General features: G+C 44.4%; 1 protein-coding gene across 3 annotated transcripts in view; it reads left to right on the top strand.

Moving 5' to 3' along the window:
- Nucleotides 1–16,107, top strand: part of LPIN1 (lipin 1) — a 73,096-nt gene that overhangs the window by 27,891 nt on the left and 29,098 nt on the right. For all 3 annotated transcript variants that reach the window (XM_087437129.1, XM_087437130.1, XM_087437128.1), the window contains 8 exons: nucleotides 1,750–1,879; nucleotides 3,186–3,501; nucleotides 5,135–5,228; nucleotides 5,915–6,105; nucleotides 7,213–7,306; nucleotides 8,098–8,167; nucleotides 11,298–11,390; nucleotides 14,413–14,492. In XM_087437129.1, the coding sequence (XP_087293255.1) occupies nucleotides 1,750–1,879; nucleotides 3,186–3,501; nucleotides 5,135–5,228; nucleotides 5,915–6,105; nucleotides 7,213–7,306; nucleotides 8,098–8,167; nucleotides 11,298–11,390; nucleotides 14,413–14,492 (1,068 nt within the window). The remainder of the gene's footprint in view (nucleotides 1–1,749; nucleotides 1,880–3,185; nucleotides 3,502–5,134; nucleotides 5,229–5,914; nucleotides 6,106–7,212; nucleotides 7,307–8,097; nucleotides 8,168–11,297; nucleotides 11,391–14,412; nucleotides 14,493–16,107) is intronic.

Raw genomic sequence — 16,107 nt, 5'->3', positions numbered from 1 at the left:
TATGGACACTTCAGTGCCAGAAACGCATTGACGCTTTGGAGAAAAGCATAATTACAGAACTAGAAGGAGCAAGAGAGGTTGCAAGGTGATGAACACTCTACCAATCAGTTGTACGGAGTGCCCAGTATTCCTTTCCATGGGACTGCAGTTACATGCCGGGGATGCGTTCTGAGAAATAGGTTATTGTGCGAACATCATTGAGAGTACTTACACAAACCTGGATGGTATAGCCTACTACACACCTAGGCTATGTGGTACTTATCTTATGAGACCACCATCATATATGCGCAGTCCGTTGTTGACCGAAATGTTGTTATGCGGTGCATGATTGTACTTCTTGAAGGGCAGAATAGAGTGTGTGTGTGTGTGTGTGTGTGTTGGGAGAGGTATTCCATTGTATACACTCTCACAGTTTGCTGTCTCAGGCTCCTCCTCTCCACAGACTGGTGAAATAGAGCCTGAGGGCTGCACTGTAGCAACACTCCATTGAGGTGGTTTGGTGGGCAGTGGGTGCCACGGGAAAAGGAACCAGCCTATATACACCTCAGTGTGACATGAAGGAGAGAGAGCGTTTAGTCTGTTTGGTCCAAAGAGCTTGGCTAAAGAGACCCAGGATCACTAGCCATTAAAGGTCCCTATTTGTTTGATACAAGTTAAGTATTATCCATGAGCTCTCCTTGTCCTGACAGGAAAGTTGTATTCAATTGGAGTTGAAATCTAACTCAAACGGATAAATGAGACCAAGCACATTGGTGAGACGTAACTTCAGAGACTGTGAGGTCTGTGAAAGAAGATGTAAAAGGAAAATTGTGGAAGCTTTATTTCCTGCTTTGTTTAAAACTGTCATCTTATTCTCGAGGATATGATGCAGGAGAGTAAGACAAGGAGTAATTAAATAGTTTTTTTTTTCTCATCTGTATCTTGTTTTGAATGCTGTGAGAATTATGTAGTTAAGTTGATACGCTTGGTCAGTTACTCTGGCTGGATGGAAAGAAGACTTTGTTCAGATCTAAAGAGTAAAAACATAGAAAATGTAGAGATGAGAACACAAGTTACAGCCCCTTGAAAGCTGGCCTGAGAATTAAACATGGTGATATGTTGTTGCAGAGAGAGGCTTAGCAGATGGGTGCATCTGTGAAGTATTCCTGAAGAGACAGTATTTTACAGAATCTCAACTTGGAGCTTCCTGCCACATTAATGAGTTTATTTGTGGCATCTGGTATTTGTGGTGAAGTTGGCACATGATGCAGTTTCCCTGTTTTCAAAGCCGGTGCAGATTTATAAATATTTTAAATACAGAATATGATGAGTGCATCTCAGAGATGGCTGGGACCCTTTTGCAGCTGTCTGAGAGTTAAGAGTTGATTTGGAAATTGAGAATGCAGGAGAGGTGAGCTCAGGGTGAGGTGGGGAAGGATGGGTGGTTTTAAGGTAAGAACAAACTCTTTTTTTCCTTTCTCTTTTCATCTCTCTTTTTTTCAATTTTCCTTTTAAAATACTACTTCTTCTCCTCTTTACTTACTTGGAATTTGGCGGCAGGTTGGGACAGGTTACCCAAATTGGAAGCTCTTTCCACCTGGACGTGTGATCTGTGGACCATAGATGGGATATGTCATGAAGCTGTGTTCGTAAGGGAATGGCGGCTTGAGTGCATTTTCTGGGCTATTTGAACCATAGAATTCTGGGCCAAAAACATTAAAAAAAAAAGTTTCTCTTCCCACTTTAATCATGGATTTGTATTTTCTTAAGTCCTTCAGGTTCCCGACCTTCGACACCTAAAAGTGATTCTGAATTGGTCAGTAAGCCCACAGATAGGACGATGCAGAAGAGTAACCTAGAAATGCTCTGGCTTTGGGGAGAATTGCCACAAGCTACAAAGGTTAGTTCTTTTCCTCAATTCTGCTATACACTGAAGGTAGTTTCTGAAAACATGAAATGGACACAATCTTTTCTTTCAAGAAATTTTATTTCATATTCCAATGTATTACAAAAATCTTGAATTATATTATATTGCAAGCTGTTTTTTTTTTTAATATTGTAATGACCTTAGAAGATGCTGTAGCCTCTTTTATCCCCACTAAATGTTTGTAATATGAATGAATGAATGAGTGAGTGAAGCTTGAAAGCATTCCTATTAAGAATCAAGATGGGCGGCTCTTTGGAGTGTATGTCTGTTGAGGCTGAAGTTGTGGATTCCTTCCCTTTCTAGGTTATATTTAGCTTTCACAGAAAATGCTGATTTCTCTGCCCGCAAGCTGTAGTGCTGACCCAGCCAGCCATCTTGACAAATTCATGTCATTCGTTGCTGGAGAAACGGCCTCAAAGTGCAAACCCATCACTTCTTCTGGCAAAACAGTTCCAACCACAGATCTGCTGTAGCGTTGTTTTCGTTTGTGCTAGAAGCTGTGAGATCAGATACAGAAATGAATACCCTCGCCCCTCTTTCTAACCCATAAATTGCATTTTGGTTTTTGTTTGAAGAAATTTTTTCCATAACTGGAAACTCCTTGGAGAGGTAGAATCAGAAATGCTAATTTCCCACTCATGTGACCCAACCACCAAATCTACTTATTCACTCACATTTTGGGGGTAAACTTAATCATTAAAGTAAAACACACAGAGAAACCCCCAGATCGTAAGTGCATAGATCAATAAATTTTCACACTGAACGTGTCCAGGCGACTTGCACCCAGACTGAGAAGCAGGACTTAGCCAGCAACTTGGAAGCCCCCACGCTTTATGGTTACTACTCAAACTGGCCCCCTACAATCCTCACTTCAACAGCAGAGATTAGTTTTGCAGCATGTGTCATGTTGTGTGTGTGACTGTAATTCATTTATTCTCATTACTGCAAATACGCCATTGTGTGCACGTACTTCCCTTTCTACTGATGGTCATTTCTGTTACTTCCACTTGTTGGCTGTCATTACTGATCTCACTTCTCTTTGGCAGTTGATGTTTTATGCGAGAATTTGTTTGTTTGGAACTAATATTCTTGGTTTTCAGACCTTTTGGCAGGCACAGAAATCACCAGGTGACTCCTGAGGCTTAAAAGTCTCCCTGCGAAGTGTGGACAGTGCTGCGGATCGTTAACTGACTAATTGTTGTTCTTTGGTTAGCTCAGTTGTTCCGTTTGACCGTGCTCTGACCTTCTCTCCCTCCCTCCCCCTGCCCCTTTGATCTAGTCATCTCCACATAAGATGAAAGAGTCCAGCCCGCTGAGCAGTAGAAAAATCTGTGATAAGATGCACTTTCAGGCCATCCATAGTGAATCTTCAGATGCGCTTAGTGACCAGTCGCCGACGCTGACCAGGGGGCCTCCTGTGCAGCTGCTTTTGGAGCAGAACAAGTCTCAGACGGAGATGCAATTTGTGAATGAAGAGGACGTCGAGGCCTTAGGAGCAGCAGCCCTGCCTTTCCCTACGACCGAAGAGCCCAAACCCCTCTCTGCCAGCGCAGCCCCGGCAGTGAGCAAGACGGATTCTCCTTCTAGGAAAAAAGGTGCGAAGGCTGACGCTGCCCAGTTTCTTCTGTGCACAGTCGGTGCTTGCAGGTTACGGTTCCTTCCGAAGTTCGGAATGCATCCAGGTGGACACAGAACTGTGTCCTCTATCACGTTCAGTGTGTACCTTTTTGCTAAATATATGCGTTATTGGAATTTAGTCATAGAAAATCAGACCTAAAGGAGGCCTTGGGGACCGTGTGGGGGCCCCCCTCTCTTTACAGATCAGGGATACTGGCTCCAGAGGGCCTGAGTCCTCTCAGCACACTCGGGAACTCCAGGAGAAGTCGTGATTAAGCTAATCTGCCCCCCTCTCCCCTTGCCCCTAGTTTCTCTCTGGTGCATTTCCCTGTTTCAATTTCTGCACACCGTTCTTCACTATTTCAAGCGATCGTTGTTGGTCTTTTGCCTGGCTCCCTTTCTAGAACACGTGTGCTGTATGAGATCAGGTCTCTTTTTGGTCTGATTTACTTTGTTTCCTTAGTACTTAGAGTAGTGGTTGGCACCTAGAGGATGCTCCATAAACGCTAGTCAAATGCACGCCTGGTTGTCCATCAGGAGCACTGATGTCAGGCCTAATCCATTAGCCACACACCGCTGTGCAGTTCTAGATTTCTGTGAACCAATGACATCATTCTGTGGCAGAAGGAAACAAAAGAAACAGGAGTCTGCCATCATGGTGCACGGTGACCGATGTGCACCATTAGGATGCTTCGGAGTGTTGATGGGGAAGTGCTTAATGAAAGCTTTATCATTCATTTATTTATTTTTTGTGAGGAAGACCAGCCCTGAGCTAACATCCACTGCCAATCCTCCTCTTCTTGCTGAGGAAGACTGGCCCTGGGCTAACATCCGTGCCCATCTTCCTCTACTTTATATGGGACGCCGCCACAGCATGGCTTAACAAGTGGTGTGTCAGTGCGTGCCCGGGATCCGAACCTTCGAACCCTGGGCCGCCGCAGCAGAGCGGGCGCACTTAACCACTTGCGCCACCGGACTGGCCCTGAAAGCTTTATCATTTAATAATAATAATAATAATAATGTAACCGCTTCAAGATGTTGAGTGCCTAGTATACTTCAGGCACTTCACAGATGGGGAGCCGAGGCTCAGCAGAATTACGTAACCTGATCAAGGCCACACGATTAGGACTGGCCTGGTGGCGCAGCGGTTAAGTGCACAAGCTCTGCTTTCGTGGCCTGGGGTTCGCGGGTTCAGATCCTGGGTGCCCACCGACGCACTGCTTGTCAGGAGGCCATGCTGTGGCAGGCGTCCCATATACAGTAGAGGAAGATGGGCACAGATGTTAGCCCAGGGCCAATCTTCCTCAGCAAAAAGAGGAGGATTGGCAACAGATGTTAGCTCAGGGCTAATCTTCCTCAAAAAAAAAAAAAAAAAAGAAAAAGAAAAAGGCCACACGGCAGCGAGTGCTGGAGCGGCACGCGGACCTGGGCCGTCGGCCTCTGCAGGCCGCTGTGCTGCAGACTTCTCACTCCTGTGCTGCTTGGGCCGGTTTGGGAAATTCTGAGCAAATCGGCGTGCTGTGCTTAAATGCTCTTTTTAGAGACACTCAGAAGTCCATGCGGTTGTTTCTGGAAAAACAGTGTCCTGACTGCACCCATTTGCTCTTGTAGACAAACGAAGCCGACACCTTGGTGCTGACGGCGTCTACTTGGATGACCTCACGGATATGGATCCTGAAGTGGCTGCGTTGTATTTTCCCAAAAAGTAAAATTTGTTTTTATTCTTCATATCATTTTCTGTCATCTGAACATTAATCTGTGAGTCTGTTTTTTCCCTTGTATTTGGTTAGAAAGTGAGTAAGAAAAGGCTGCAGGAAGCTCACATTTGACTCTGAAAAGCAGCCAGTTTATAAAAGCAGCGGACTTTCTCTGTGGACGTAGGTGTGTGGGTGTATCCCTGTGAGGCTGGCTTTCCACCTTCTGAACAGGGATGTGGGCACGAGGCCGTCTCCCCTGATGACACTGAGGTTGTGTCACCGTGGTCAGAGGCCCAGAACCCCAGTCAGTGGCAGGGAGGTCCCTGTCCCCAGGAGAGAGTCTCGGTGGCCTTTGGGGCTCCACCTTCAGTTCTATGACCTGCAGGTGGGCTAGCTCCTCGGAGGGTAATAACGGGGGCTGTGGCCTCTTAGAACAGCGTGCTTTCTCTTCAGTTCATTTCACGTGGGCTGGGAGGGGATACAAGGAGCTGTAATAGGCTAAAAATAGTTGTTTTCTCTCCTAAGGCAAGTCACTTAACTTGTCTGTCTTTCTCGTGGCGCTCTGATGAGCTGTCTGTCCTGAGATGACATCATGAGCTGTCTGATGGGGAGCAGATTGCTAGTCATTTGATGACTGGCTAAGACCTAAGACAAGGAGAATCCTCAGAACATCTTCCGCTCTTCCTCCTTCCAGCGGAGATCCTTCTGGGCTTGCGAAACATGCCAACGACAACGGAGCCCGCTCAGCCAACCAGTCCCCGCAGTCCGTGGGCAGTTCTGGCATTGACAGTGGTGTGGAGAGCACCTCGGACGGCCTGAGGGACCTGCCATCCATTGCCATCTCCCTCTGCGGGGGCCTCAGCGACAACAGGGAGATAACCAAAGGTACCGTGCCGGGCGTTGGAGCTGGTCTTCAAGCCAAGAGCACCCTCTTGTGGCGGCTGGTCAGAACGTCCAGAAGCTTGGGCTTCCATAATTAGTTCATGTTAGAAGTTGCTTTCCACTTGGCTGGTTAACAATAGCACCGATGACTCATTGTCGCTCATGACCCACATGTTGCTGGCTTGCAGTTGACTGACCTCAGGGTTCTGTTGGTCACACCTGGCTTCAGGCAACAAAGCCATTGGGGTCACTTGTCATCAGGCGTGTTTGCTGAGCATGCTGTGTGTCTCCTTGCCCTGTGCCTGTCCTGCAGATGTGTCCTCTGGAGCCTGCAGCCTGGTGGGAATGTCAGTGTTATGATAACACAGTGTGTTGGAAGTATGCAAAAATGCTGTGAGGACTTGGAGGAGGGAGGGACGTCTGAGTTTTTCTGAGCAAGTCCAGGGAGGCTTCCCAGCTGGATCTGGAGGGTGCTCCTAGGGTTGGCTTAGGCAGTGAAGTAATTCATAGCATCCACCATGTTCGTAACAATGATTTCCTCCCAGTGTCTCATGACAGTTACATGGTGAGGTGGCCCGAGACCCCAGTCCATGTAGTCAGCCACTACCAACTGATGAATTCCTTGACCTCGTTCCCCTGGGCATCCTCCTTCCACCCCTCCCACCTGCTTAGGCAGGACACTGTGCTTTCCATTCACAAGCTTATCCATCCTCACAGCCACTGAGGAGGCGGGCGTGGTTATTATCCCCGTGTCACACGTGAGGGCACTGAGGCTTGCCCAAGGCCACACGAATGAATGTGACTGAAATCGAGGTAACCTGGTTTCCGATCCCTGCTCACTGTCCATCTGCTTCTGCAGATGTGTGTGTACACCATGCTTTCCACACCTGCTCCTTCATAATCCACTGCCTCAGCCTGCCCCAGCCTCCCTTCATTTCTGCACAGACACTGCACCCAAAACACATTGAAGCCCCCTTTACAAATACATTCATAGAATCGCCCTCACAGTCGGCACGCATGAACTCTCAGAAAACGAGTGAAAAATAGGCCTATTTTTTTTGAACCAAATTTTCCTTATATTCCCCCCATTCCCTACGATTGCTTTCACAGATGCGTTTTTGGAACAAGCTGTGTCCTATCAGCAGTTTGTGGACAACCCTGCCCTCATCGATGACCCCAATCTTGTGGTGAAGATCGGGAATAAGTAAGTTCTTCCTGAAGTTGTTTGAGCAGTTGCATGATACTGTCTCAGCTTCAGTTTTTCAAACACAGAGACCTAGACAGTTGGCCTTAGAAATATATAAAATAAAGTCTTTGTTAAGATTTATTATAGTCACTTCACTATTGGCAAAATACTGTGTTGCTATGTAGTTGGTAGGTTGACGTAACTTTCGATCTTGTGGATTTTATTCTTTATCTGTACTAGTTTTATAACGGAGTGTGTAAAGTCACAGTGTGTGGCCTATGGGACTTGGGCCCATAGAGCACATGAGTGTAACAGAATAGGCCGTGTAGCCACCCCTTGAAAGCTCCGTTGTCTGAGGTCAGGGGCTGTGCAGGTGTTTTTGGAGACTGTTGGCAAACTTGTCTCTCTGAGAAGAAGTCATGGATGTTTGCATATCAACTAGGTACCAAGTTGCCGTTTCCTTGAAGCATGGCAAGAAATACCACAAGCATGTTGCTGGCTTGATGCACCGTGGAGCGTGGGCTGCTCTCCAGCTGGCTGCTGGGGTCTCCCACCACGTCTCAGTGACTGTGCTGCTGCCATGACGGCTGCTTGGCCCCTCAGTGTGGCTCCCATGGGGTTAGATACAGGAGGGGGCAACTGCGAGGGCAGGGCATGCAGGGGAGGGCCGGGGGTGTTAGCCCCAGTATTGGGCTCTTTACGGACCCAGCTGGAGTTCCAGAGCTTTCCATGACCGCTTCTCATGACATTAGAAAGAGTTTTCAGTCTGAGTCTCGGTCTTCTGACATCTTTTCATTGTTTCGTGTTAGATATTATAACTGGACAACAGCAGCACCTCTGCTCCTGGCAATGCAGGCCTTCCAGAAACCTCTGCCAAAGGTGAGCGTTAACATGAGAAAGAAAACGGGGCACTGAAAATGATGGATAGATTAATCTGGGCGGTTGGAATTTATGTCTTGTTTTAAAAACCACAAAGTTAAGTACATTGTGCTCTTTCGAAGTTCATGAGTATAAATGTCAGGAGTTTCGAATCTGTTTCTCTTGCACCTTGAATGTTCTTCCCCCTCCTGCTTTGAAGGCAAGATGTCCCAATCCTGGCAGTGCTGGTCCCAGTCCTGCCTCCTCCCGGGTCCCGTTCTCAGCACCTGCTGTACTAGGGACACAGGTGGGGGCAGAGCAGATGGATGCGGGTGTCAGAGCCCAGGGATGAGGAGGCGAGAAGAGAGAAGGGCTGGAGCAGGCAGTGGGTTGGGTACAGGAGGCGGCACACCAGACGCCAGGTGCCAGCGCTCGCGTCAGGCCTCGCTCGGCCAGGAAGCAAGCCCTGGGGCTGATGGGCGGGGAGGAGCGGGTACAGGGCTGGGGCAGCTCCTAGCTGCACGGGAGAGCAGGTGAGTGGCTGCAAGGAAGGGCAGGGTTAGGAGGGCAGATACACCCCTGCAGCTATTGCTCTCATCTTCCCCCAGCGATTCATTCCACTTGGAATTGTTCATCGTTTCAGTGTTGTGTCTGCCTACTAGATTATACCTTCTTGTTGTTGCAGAGACTGTGTCTTACCCTTGTTGTATCCTTTGTACACTTAGTGCCTTGTACTGCTTTGGCTGTATTTTATCAGGTAGCTCTGATATCTGAGGCTCTTGAAGGTCTGATCCCACTTGGTTGAGTCTATGCTTGCTCCTTCCTGGTGTGTGTGAGTGTGTTTTGGGATTTGGGGGTTGTGACCTCATCTTTGGTGGAACTTTATCTGTGAGTATTCTTTGTGCACTGGGCTGAGGGCGTGTTCTCCAGAGTGGTTTTTGTTTTGTCGCTGCCAGGTTCCTCGTTGTATCCATGGCCCAGGACAAATTGTTATGTTACGTGTGTCAGCTCTTACAAATCCTAAGAAAAAAGAATAGTGCAATAGAAATATGGTTAAAGGATATAGTTCACAGAAAAAGAAATACACACGCCTCTTAAACTTAAAGAAATTAGTCTTTGTGATAGGTGTTCTAAATCTTTTTACAGGTTGTCAGTAGTTTTTGACTCTGTTTATGGTATTTATCTAATATAGAAATTATTTTTATATGTAGAGTTTGTCACTCTTATCTTTTGTGGCTGTTGGGTTTTGTATCACACTTAGAATGACTCTGCTTCTCTGTTTCCAAAACTTGTGAAAATATGCCCTTTCTTTTCTTCTAGTACTTTCTTAAATCTTTGCTCCACCTAGATTTTATTTTGAGAGTAATGAGTGAGGTATCAGGAACCAAATTATTTCCCAGCTGGTTATTGAATCAGTTAGGAGGCTTTGGTTACGAGAAACAGAATGACTAATAGTGGCTTAAACAATAGGGGTTTATTGTCCTACATAATAAGAAACTTAGAGGTTGGTCGTTTCAGGCTTGATGAATTTGGATTAGCTACTCTGTGATTTCTTGGCTTTCCCTTTATGGTCACGAGATGACTGCTCTACACGTCATTTCTTCACACAACCACCTCCAAACAGGAGGGAGAGAGGCAGACTTCTCACAGTTCATTGGCCACAACTTGGTCACATGATCACCTCCAAACCCATTGTTGGGAAAACAGTGGAATGACTATGAATGGTGTAGACCCATTGAGGTTCATCTTCTGGAATTGAGACTGCCTTCCCAGAACATACTGCAGCCTGATTCTTGAACAGTTTTGGATCTGTTGGCAAGAAAGAAAGGAGATGATGCCCTTAAGGAGGCAACCAACGGGATCTGGCATAGCTAGTTAATTATCCGAGTACTATTAATTAGGTAACTCTTTCCCCCACTGATAGGCAATTACAACTTTATCATATGTTACATTTCTCTATGAATTGAGATTTATTTCTGGACTTTGTCTTCTGTTCCATTAGTATGTTTACTTATGTACCAACACTATTCTTTTCATTACTGTAGCTTTTAAGTACATTTTAATATCTCATAAGGTGTGTGCCTTCTTGTTATTCTGTCTGAGAATGTTCTTGACTACTTTTATTTGTTTATTTTATAAATCAAATTTAGAATCAGTTTGTCTAGGTCTGAAAATAATCCTGTTAATATTTTTTAAATTGGGGTTTTGTTACATGTAAATAAATTTAGGAGGAGTGGGGTAATTACCATCTTTATGAATTGTCCGATTCATGAACAGGGTATGCATGGTTTGCTTTTTAGTATTCAGGTTTTCTTTTGTGTTGGGTAGGGATTTTCAAATGATGAAAAGAAGCACACTTCAGGCTAAATATGTGAATTATTTATCTTTCCACTTACCTGCAAGCTGTTAGGTTGAAAGACTTAAATCTTTCTCTCCTATTAGCTGAGGTGTCAGCTACCTGATAGTTCTATAAACCGAGGAAGGGAAGTCAGATAACGTTTACCTTGGCACTGGAATTAGCCTCACGATAAATACTTTGTTCTTTGGAAATACTTAGAAAATTATTAATTAATATTTAATGTTCCCCCATCAAACTTTCATTTATTTGGGGTAAGAGTATGAATTTTCTTTTTAATACTTGAGATTTTAAATCAACTGCATCTATTAATGTTCACTTTGTCAAAATCTGGAAATGTACTAAAAAGATCCTGCACGTTTTACCTTTTGTTTAAGACTGTCTTACCCTATTCCCCATATTAATCATTTCATTTTTTATTTTGTAATCATCACATTGAGAGTAACAGTATCTTAACCAGTAAGCCACTTTAATTTGAGAACTTCTGGTTTTACTAATCACTAATGATTTTCAATGCTTTCTTTTTTTGTTGTTGTTGTGTTGTATTTTATTTGTTGTTTGTTTATTCCTTTAACATCTTCTTAAGTCTTCATGCTTAAGTTACCTTAATGTAATTTTGGATGCGATTAGGTTTTGCTTCTCGAAAATTTTTAGTCCACAAATAGTATGTTGTGTTTTCTCTGATTCTTTTTTTTTAATCTTACTTTAATTTGCATGTGTGTTTCTTTTGGTTTGAATGTGCTAAGTTGATCTTTTTTTGGTTCCATTATTTATGTTACCATCCATTTAAAACAGGCCACTGTGGAATCTATCATGAGAGATAAGATGCCCAGAAAGGGAGGAAGATGGTGGTTTTCATGGAGGGGAAGAAATACCACAATCAAGGAGGTAAGCATGGAAAACAAAAGAGTCTTTCTACTTGGCTCAGCAAATTTTGGTTTTGTGTAGTGGCATTTGTTTTTATGCTTTTGTGTTGGAGAAATAAGCATAAGCCATAATACTGAATTTTCAGGAGCCAGTTCTGCCACAAAGTAGGCAAAGGCATCGCAGAATGTGGGGCAGGCAGAGAAGGGTCTGGAAGAGTGAACGGAGAGTTGGGTTCACCTCTTGGCTCTGTTACTTCTTGGCTTGGAGGCTGCGGTCAAGTCACTCCCCTTCTAGAACATTTCTTCATCTATAAAAGAAAGAATTCAACCTGATGGTTTAATTTTTTTAAAGTATCTTCCTGTTGCTTGTGAGGACAGTTTTAATGAGGTAGACTTGCAGCAGTAGACTAATTCTCATTAGTCGTTTCACTTAAATGGCGTGTCTAAGTATACATGGCTTTCTTTGGTTTCTATTTCTATAAATGCATATAATTTTTTTCAGATATTTGTTAACCTCTCAACCTATTTCTTGAAGCACTGTCTTTGCTTGGCTTCCATGCTGGCCGTGTCCACCTGGCCTTCCTCTTCCTCAGGCTGTTGCTCCTGTGGCTCAGCCCCCATCAGGGGGTCCTCAGGCGTTGTCTGAGGGCCTCTCTTCTGCTTTCACTGTCTGCTTTTCCCCAGGCAGCCTCACCCACACCCATGTGTTGGCTCCCTTTTTGTTTCCAAACCAGACATTGTTTTGTATTCTGCATCTCTATCAAATAGCCAACTAGGTAGACATCTCCGTGTGGATACGTCAAGCACTTCAAACTTGTTATTTCTAAAATTGAACTGATGGTTCTCTTGTGAATTCTTCCTTTGTTGGACCATAGTCAGAAAATGGAGCCACTGTCCCTCCTTAGTCTAGACACTTCCTTTCTTGTCAGTCTTCACATTCAGTCCCTCACCAAGTCATATCAATTTACCATCCTAAGTATTTCTCAGATTTTCCATTTCTTTCCAGCTCTACTCTCACAAATCTAGGCGACCACCGTCTCTCCCAGGGTTGCTTCCAAATGGTCAATTTATAGCCATTCTTGCCTCTCTTCCTCATTCTCTATACTGTAGCTGCATTGGTCTATTTAGGGTACTGGTCCATTTTATGCTACTCCCTGCTTAAAACCTTTTAGTGGGTTCCCAGGGCTCTTATAATTAAGACCAGTATCCTTAACATGGTCTACAGGACTTGTGTATCCTAGCCTCTGCCTCCTTTTATAGCCTCATCTTTTATCATTCTCTACCCCCCTGCCCTATGTATGTTAGCCTTGCTGGCTGAGAGTACATTCTACCCCAGGACCTTTGCATGTGTTATTTTCTCTGTCTAATGTTCTTAGGACCCCTCTTGCCCCTCTTCACTTAATTAACTAGCATCTCCAATGGTCCTTTCTCAGCAGATTAGTCTAGACTGCTCTTCTCTGCTCTCATACACCTTTTCCTTCATGAATTTTGTCAGTTTGTAATTATTAATTGGTAAACTTACTACTGTGACTGTTTGATTAACATGTCATTCCCCTTCAGACCCTGAACTCCAGGAAGGCAGAGACCATGTCTGGCTCTGATCCCTGCAGTATCCCTTGTGCCCATATCGGACCCAGAGCAGGGGTCGGCAAATACTTGTTGAGGGAAAGCTGATTTCTTTTGGAATGTAGTATTAAAAAAACCCCAAGGATAACAGTCAAGTGGTTATTATAATAGTGAAAGGAACCCCAGTGAGCTCGATTTATTTGTCCCACTAGTTCAAAGGAAGATTCTGTTGGAAGAGTTGTATCAAGATAAAATTGTTCTTTGACATTTTCTGTTAGCAAACCTGAGTTTTACTGATTGTCCGTCATCTCCAAGAGGTATGAACAAGGTAGAGCAAACATATGCTTTCCATCCGGAGACTTAAGGCATAAAAGAGGTTCTGTTTTTTGACTAGAGGGTGGAATGTTCTAGAATTGAGACAGAAGGCTATTTCAAAGACTTGTTTATTGTTAAGCATCCAAATTCTCACCAGTTTGTTTTGAGGGGAATGCCAGCATGAAATAAGGAACAGCTATGAAATTAAATATTTCTTAAAAAAAACTGAGATATATTTATTTCAGATATAATATTTTGAACTAGACTAATAAAGAATTGTTAATAGTGGTGTCTACATTACCTGCCTCAATAAATAGATTAAAAATTACTGGGCATGTTATCAATTATTTGTGTGCTTATAAAAAACTAAAGAATATTTGAAAATAGTTTGTACTCATCATATGTTAAGGTGGCCCTGTTTATTGTTTATATCACTCATTCCCTGACCAAATGACCACCAATAATGAGATTTAATGGTGTATCCTTTGATACCTCTGTCTGGCCTCTGATGACTTGCTGTGAAGTCCAGGGGCTGGTGGCTGTCTTGCTCCCCCCTTGCCTGCCGCCTGCCAGGCTCTGTTTATGTGCAGCATCTCCGTAGTCCTCAGAGCAGCCTTAGGAGATGGACATTATCACCCCGTTTTGCAGGTGGGGAAATGAGGCTCTGAAAGGTTCCGTGACTCGCCCGAGGTTCCTAAGTGAGAGAAGCAGGACTGAGCCCAGATCTCTTAGAATTCCAGACCTCTTTCCAGTACATCAAAGGAGCATTTTCTATTGAGTATGTGGTATTGAAAAAGAGAGAAATGCATCCATGTTTTTCCCAAGCAAAATATGGTGTGAAAATATTTTCAAACATTTCTATTAGCAATTAAAAGAAAATATTTTGAAAGCCCTCGGGTATCCAAGCAGCCCATGATAAAGCATTTGCATCAGCTACACTGATGATGGAGTTTGGTCTGGTGCCACAAACACTTCTGGAAAACAGACTCATTTCTGTCAAAAATATTTCTCAGCTTAATTGTATACTTCTGAGCAGAGGCATAACTAGGCCCTGCCCTTCCTGGGGAGTGAGCTTTGGGGAAGGCTTCATTGTAGCACACCAGTGGTCGCACTGGGGCTTCTCTTTGGTGCTCCTGTGACTCTTTTCTTTTCTTCTTCTCCAGGAGAGTAAGCCAGAGCAGTGCTTGGCTGGAAAGAGCCACAGCACCGGGGAGCAGCCGTCACAGCTTAGCATGGCCACCAGGTACAGTGTGAGTCAACTCGGGGTGCTACAGCTACGTTCTGTGTGCAGGGTCATGGCACGTGCCCATCGGATGCTGATAGGGTTCACCCAACAGCACGGGCTCTGGACCCAGATGGACCTGGGTTGCAGACCTGGGCTCCAGCCCTGGCTCTCTCATTTATTCTGTGACCTGGAGCAGTTGACTTCATTGGGTTTCCCATCAATCACATGGAGGCAGTTGCTCCCTTAGATATCCACTTTGCTAAGTAAATGTGAGGCTTAAATGAGGTAATGTAACTAGGGCACTTATGGTCTTGGCATATGATAGCACTCGATATACAGAAGATAATAGTAGTAGTAATAATGATGATAATGATGATAAACAATAGGTTAACAGTGACATGAAAATAAGTTTCCCTTCTGAAGGAACTTGCCTTTCTCTGTAGTCTAAATACTTACCGGAACGTAAGTTGATACCTTTCTAAGTATTGATATGGATGCATGTTAACTTGGCATAGGAGACATTAGATTTTGATAATACTGATCAATATTTGTAGTGTTTTGTCTTTAGGTTAATCTATTTGTATGAGATTTGAGGGTAACCACTCTGAGGGCAGTGCCATCACCCACAAATTCTGATGTTAATCCTATATATTGACCCAGAATGACCTAATATAACACCTTTTACATATGACCTCACCTTTACTGTATTCCTGTGCTTAAGAAACCCAAGATTGCATTTCTTATTTAGCAGATAGAAAATGCCAACAAATTAATTGAAGGCAAGATGCATATCTTAATCATTTTGGTGTCTTGGAGGCCAAGCTGATGCCTGACAGAGCAGGCATTTCATCAATGTTGTCGAACTGTTACTGAACTGATGAGGTTTTCCCAAAACATTGCTGATTTATAGGAGAGGCAGGCTTAGGTTCAAGTCCTGACTCGTGGCCATAGCTCTATATCGTGAACTGTTTTATTTCTGGAATTCATTGTTGGAAATAGTTGCAAGAAGGCAAAAATTTGACTTCTTTATTGTTCCCTCTGGAGAAGAGTGTGCAGGACCTGATAGAACCGCTTCTGAAGGTGACTCTAAATGGCCCAGCCATCTCTGGCTGGGATGTTGCAGGAGGATTCCCTTTCTGTTTTCCTTCATGGCGCCCCAGCACTGTCCTTTCCCACCTGACCCCTGTGGATCTGCACTGGAGAGGGAGCAGGGTTGACTTGCCCATTCCTCACCCTCCGTCTCTGCCTTGATCCCTGGGGAAGGGCTTTCAGGCACGATTATTTGGATACTTTCCCAACCTGGAATTTTGAGCTTGAGAGGGAGAAGGCAGGTGCAGTCCTTTGAAGGGACATATAAAGCAGCCAGGATAGAAGCCAGTGGATTTCCAGGAAGTGGTTGTTGATGCCTATTTGTGGGAAGCAGCAGGCTGTAAACAGACTTTGGAGTCAGGGAGATCTGGTTTGGAATCCTGGCTTCAGACAAACTGCCTTCCATATCTGAGCAAAGGGACAGGTGTGATGTTCGGCCCAGAGCAGCCGAGGGAGGCTGTATAGGAGAGGGTTGATGCCATGAGAGGAGACACAAACAAAGATGCCAGCCCCTTTCTCCTCAGCAGTTTAGACCAGCGGTTTA

Source organism: Ceratotherium simum, chromosome 11 (assembly GCF_057802395.1).
Source record: "Ceratotherium simum simum isolate JZ-2026a chromosome 11, ASM5780239v1, whole genome shotgun sequence".
Taxonomy (NCBI): Eukaryota; Metazoa; Chordata; class Mammalia; order Perissodactyla; family Rhinocerotidae; genus Ceratotherium; species Ceratotherium simum.
Note: the sequence above shows the minus strand (reverse complement) of the source record. Positions and strands in the feature narration are given on the sequence as shown.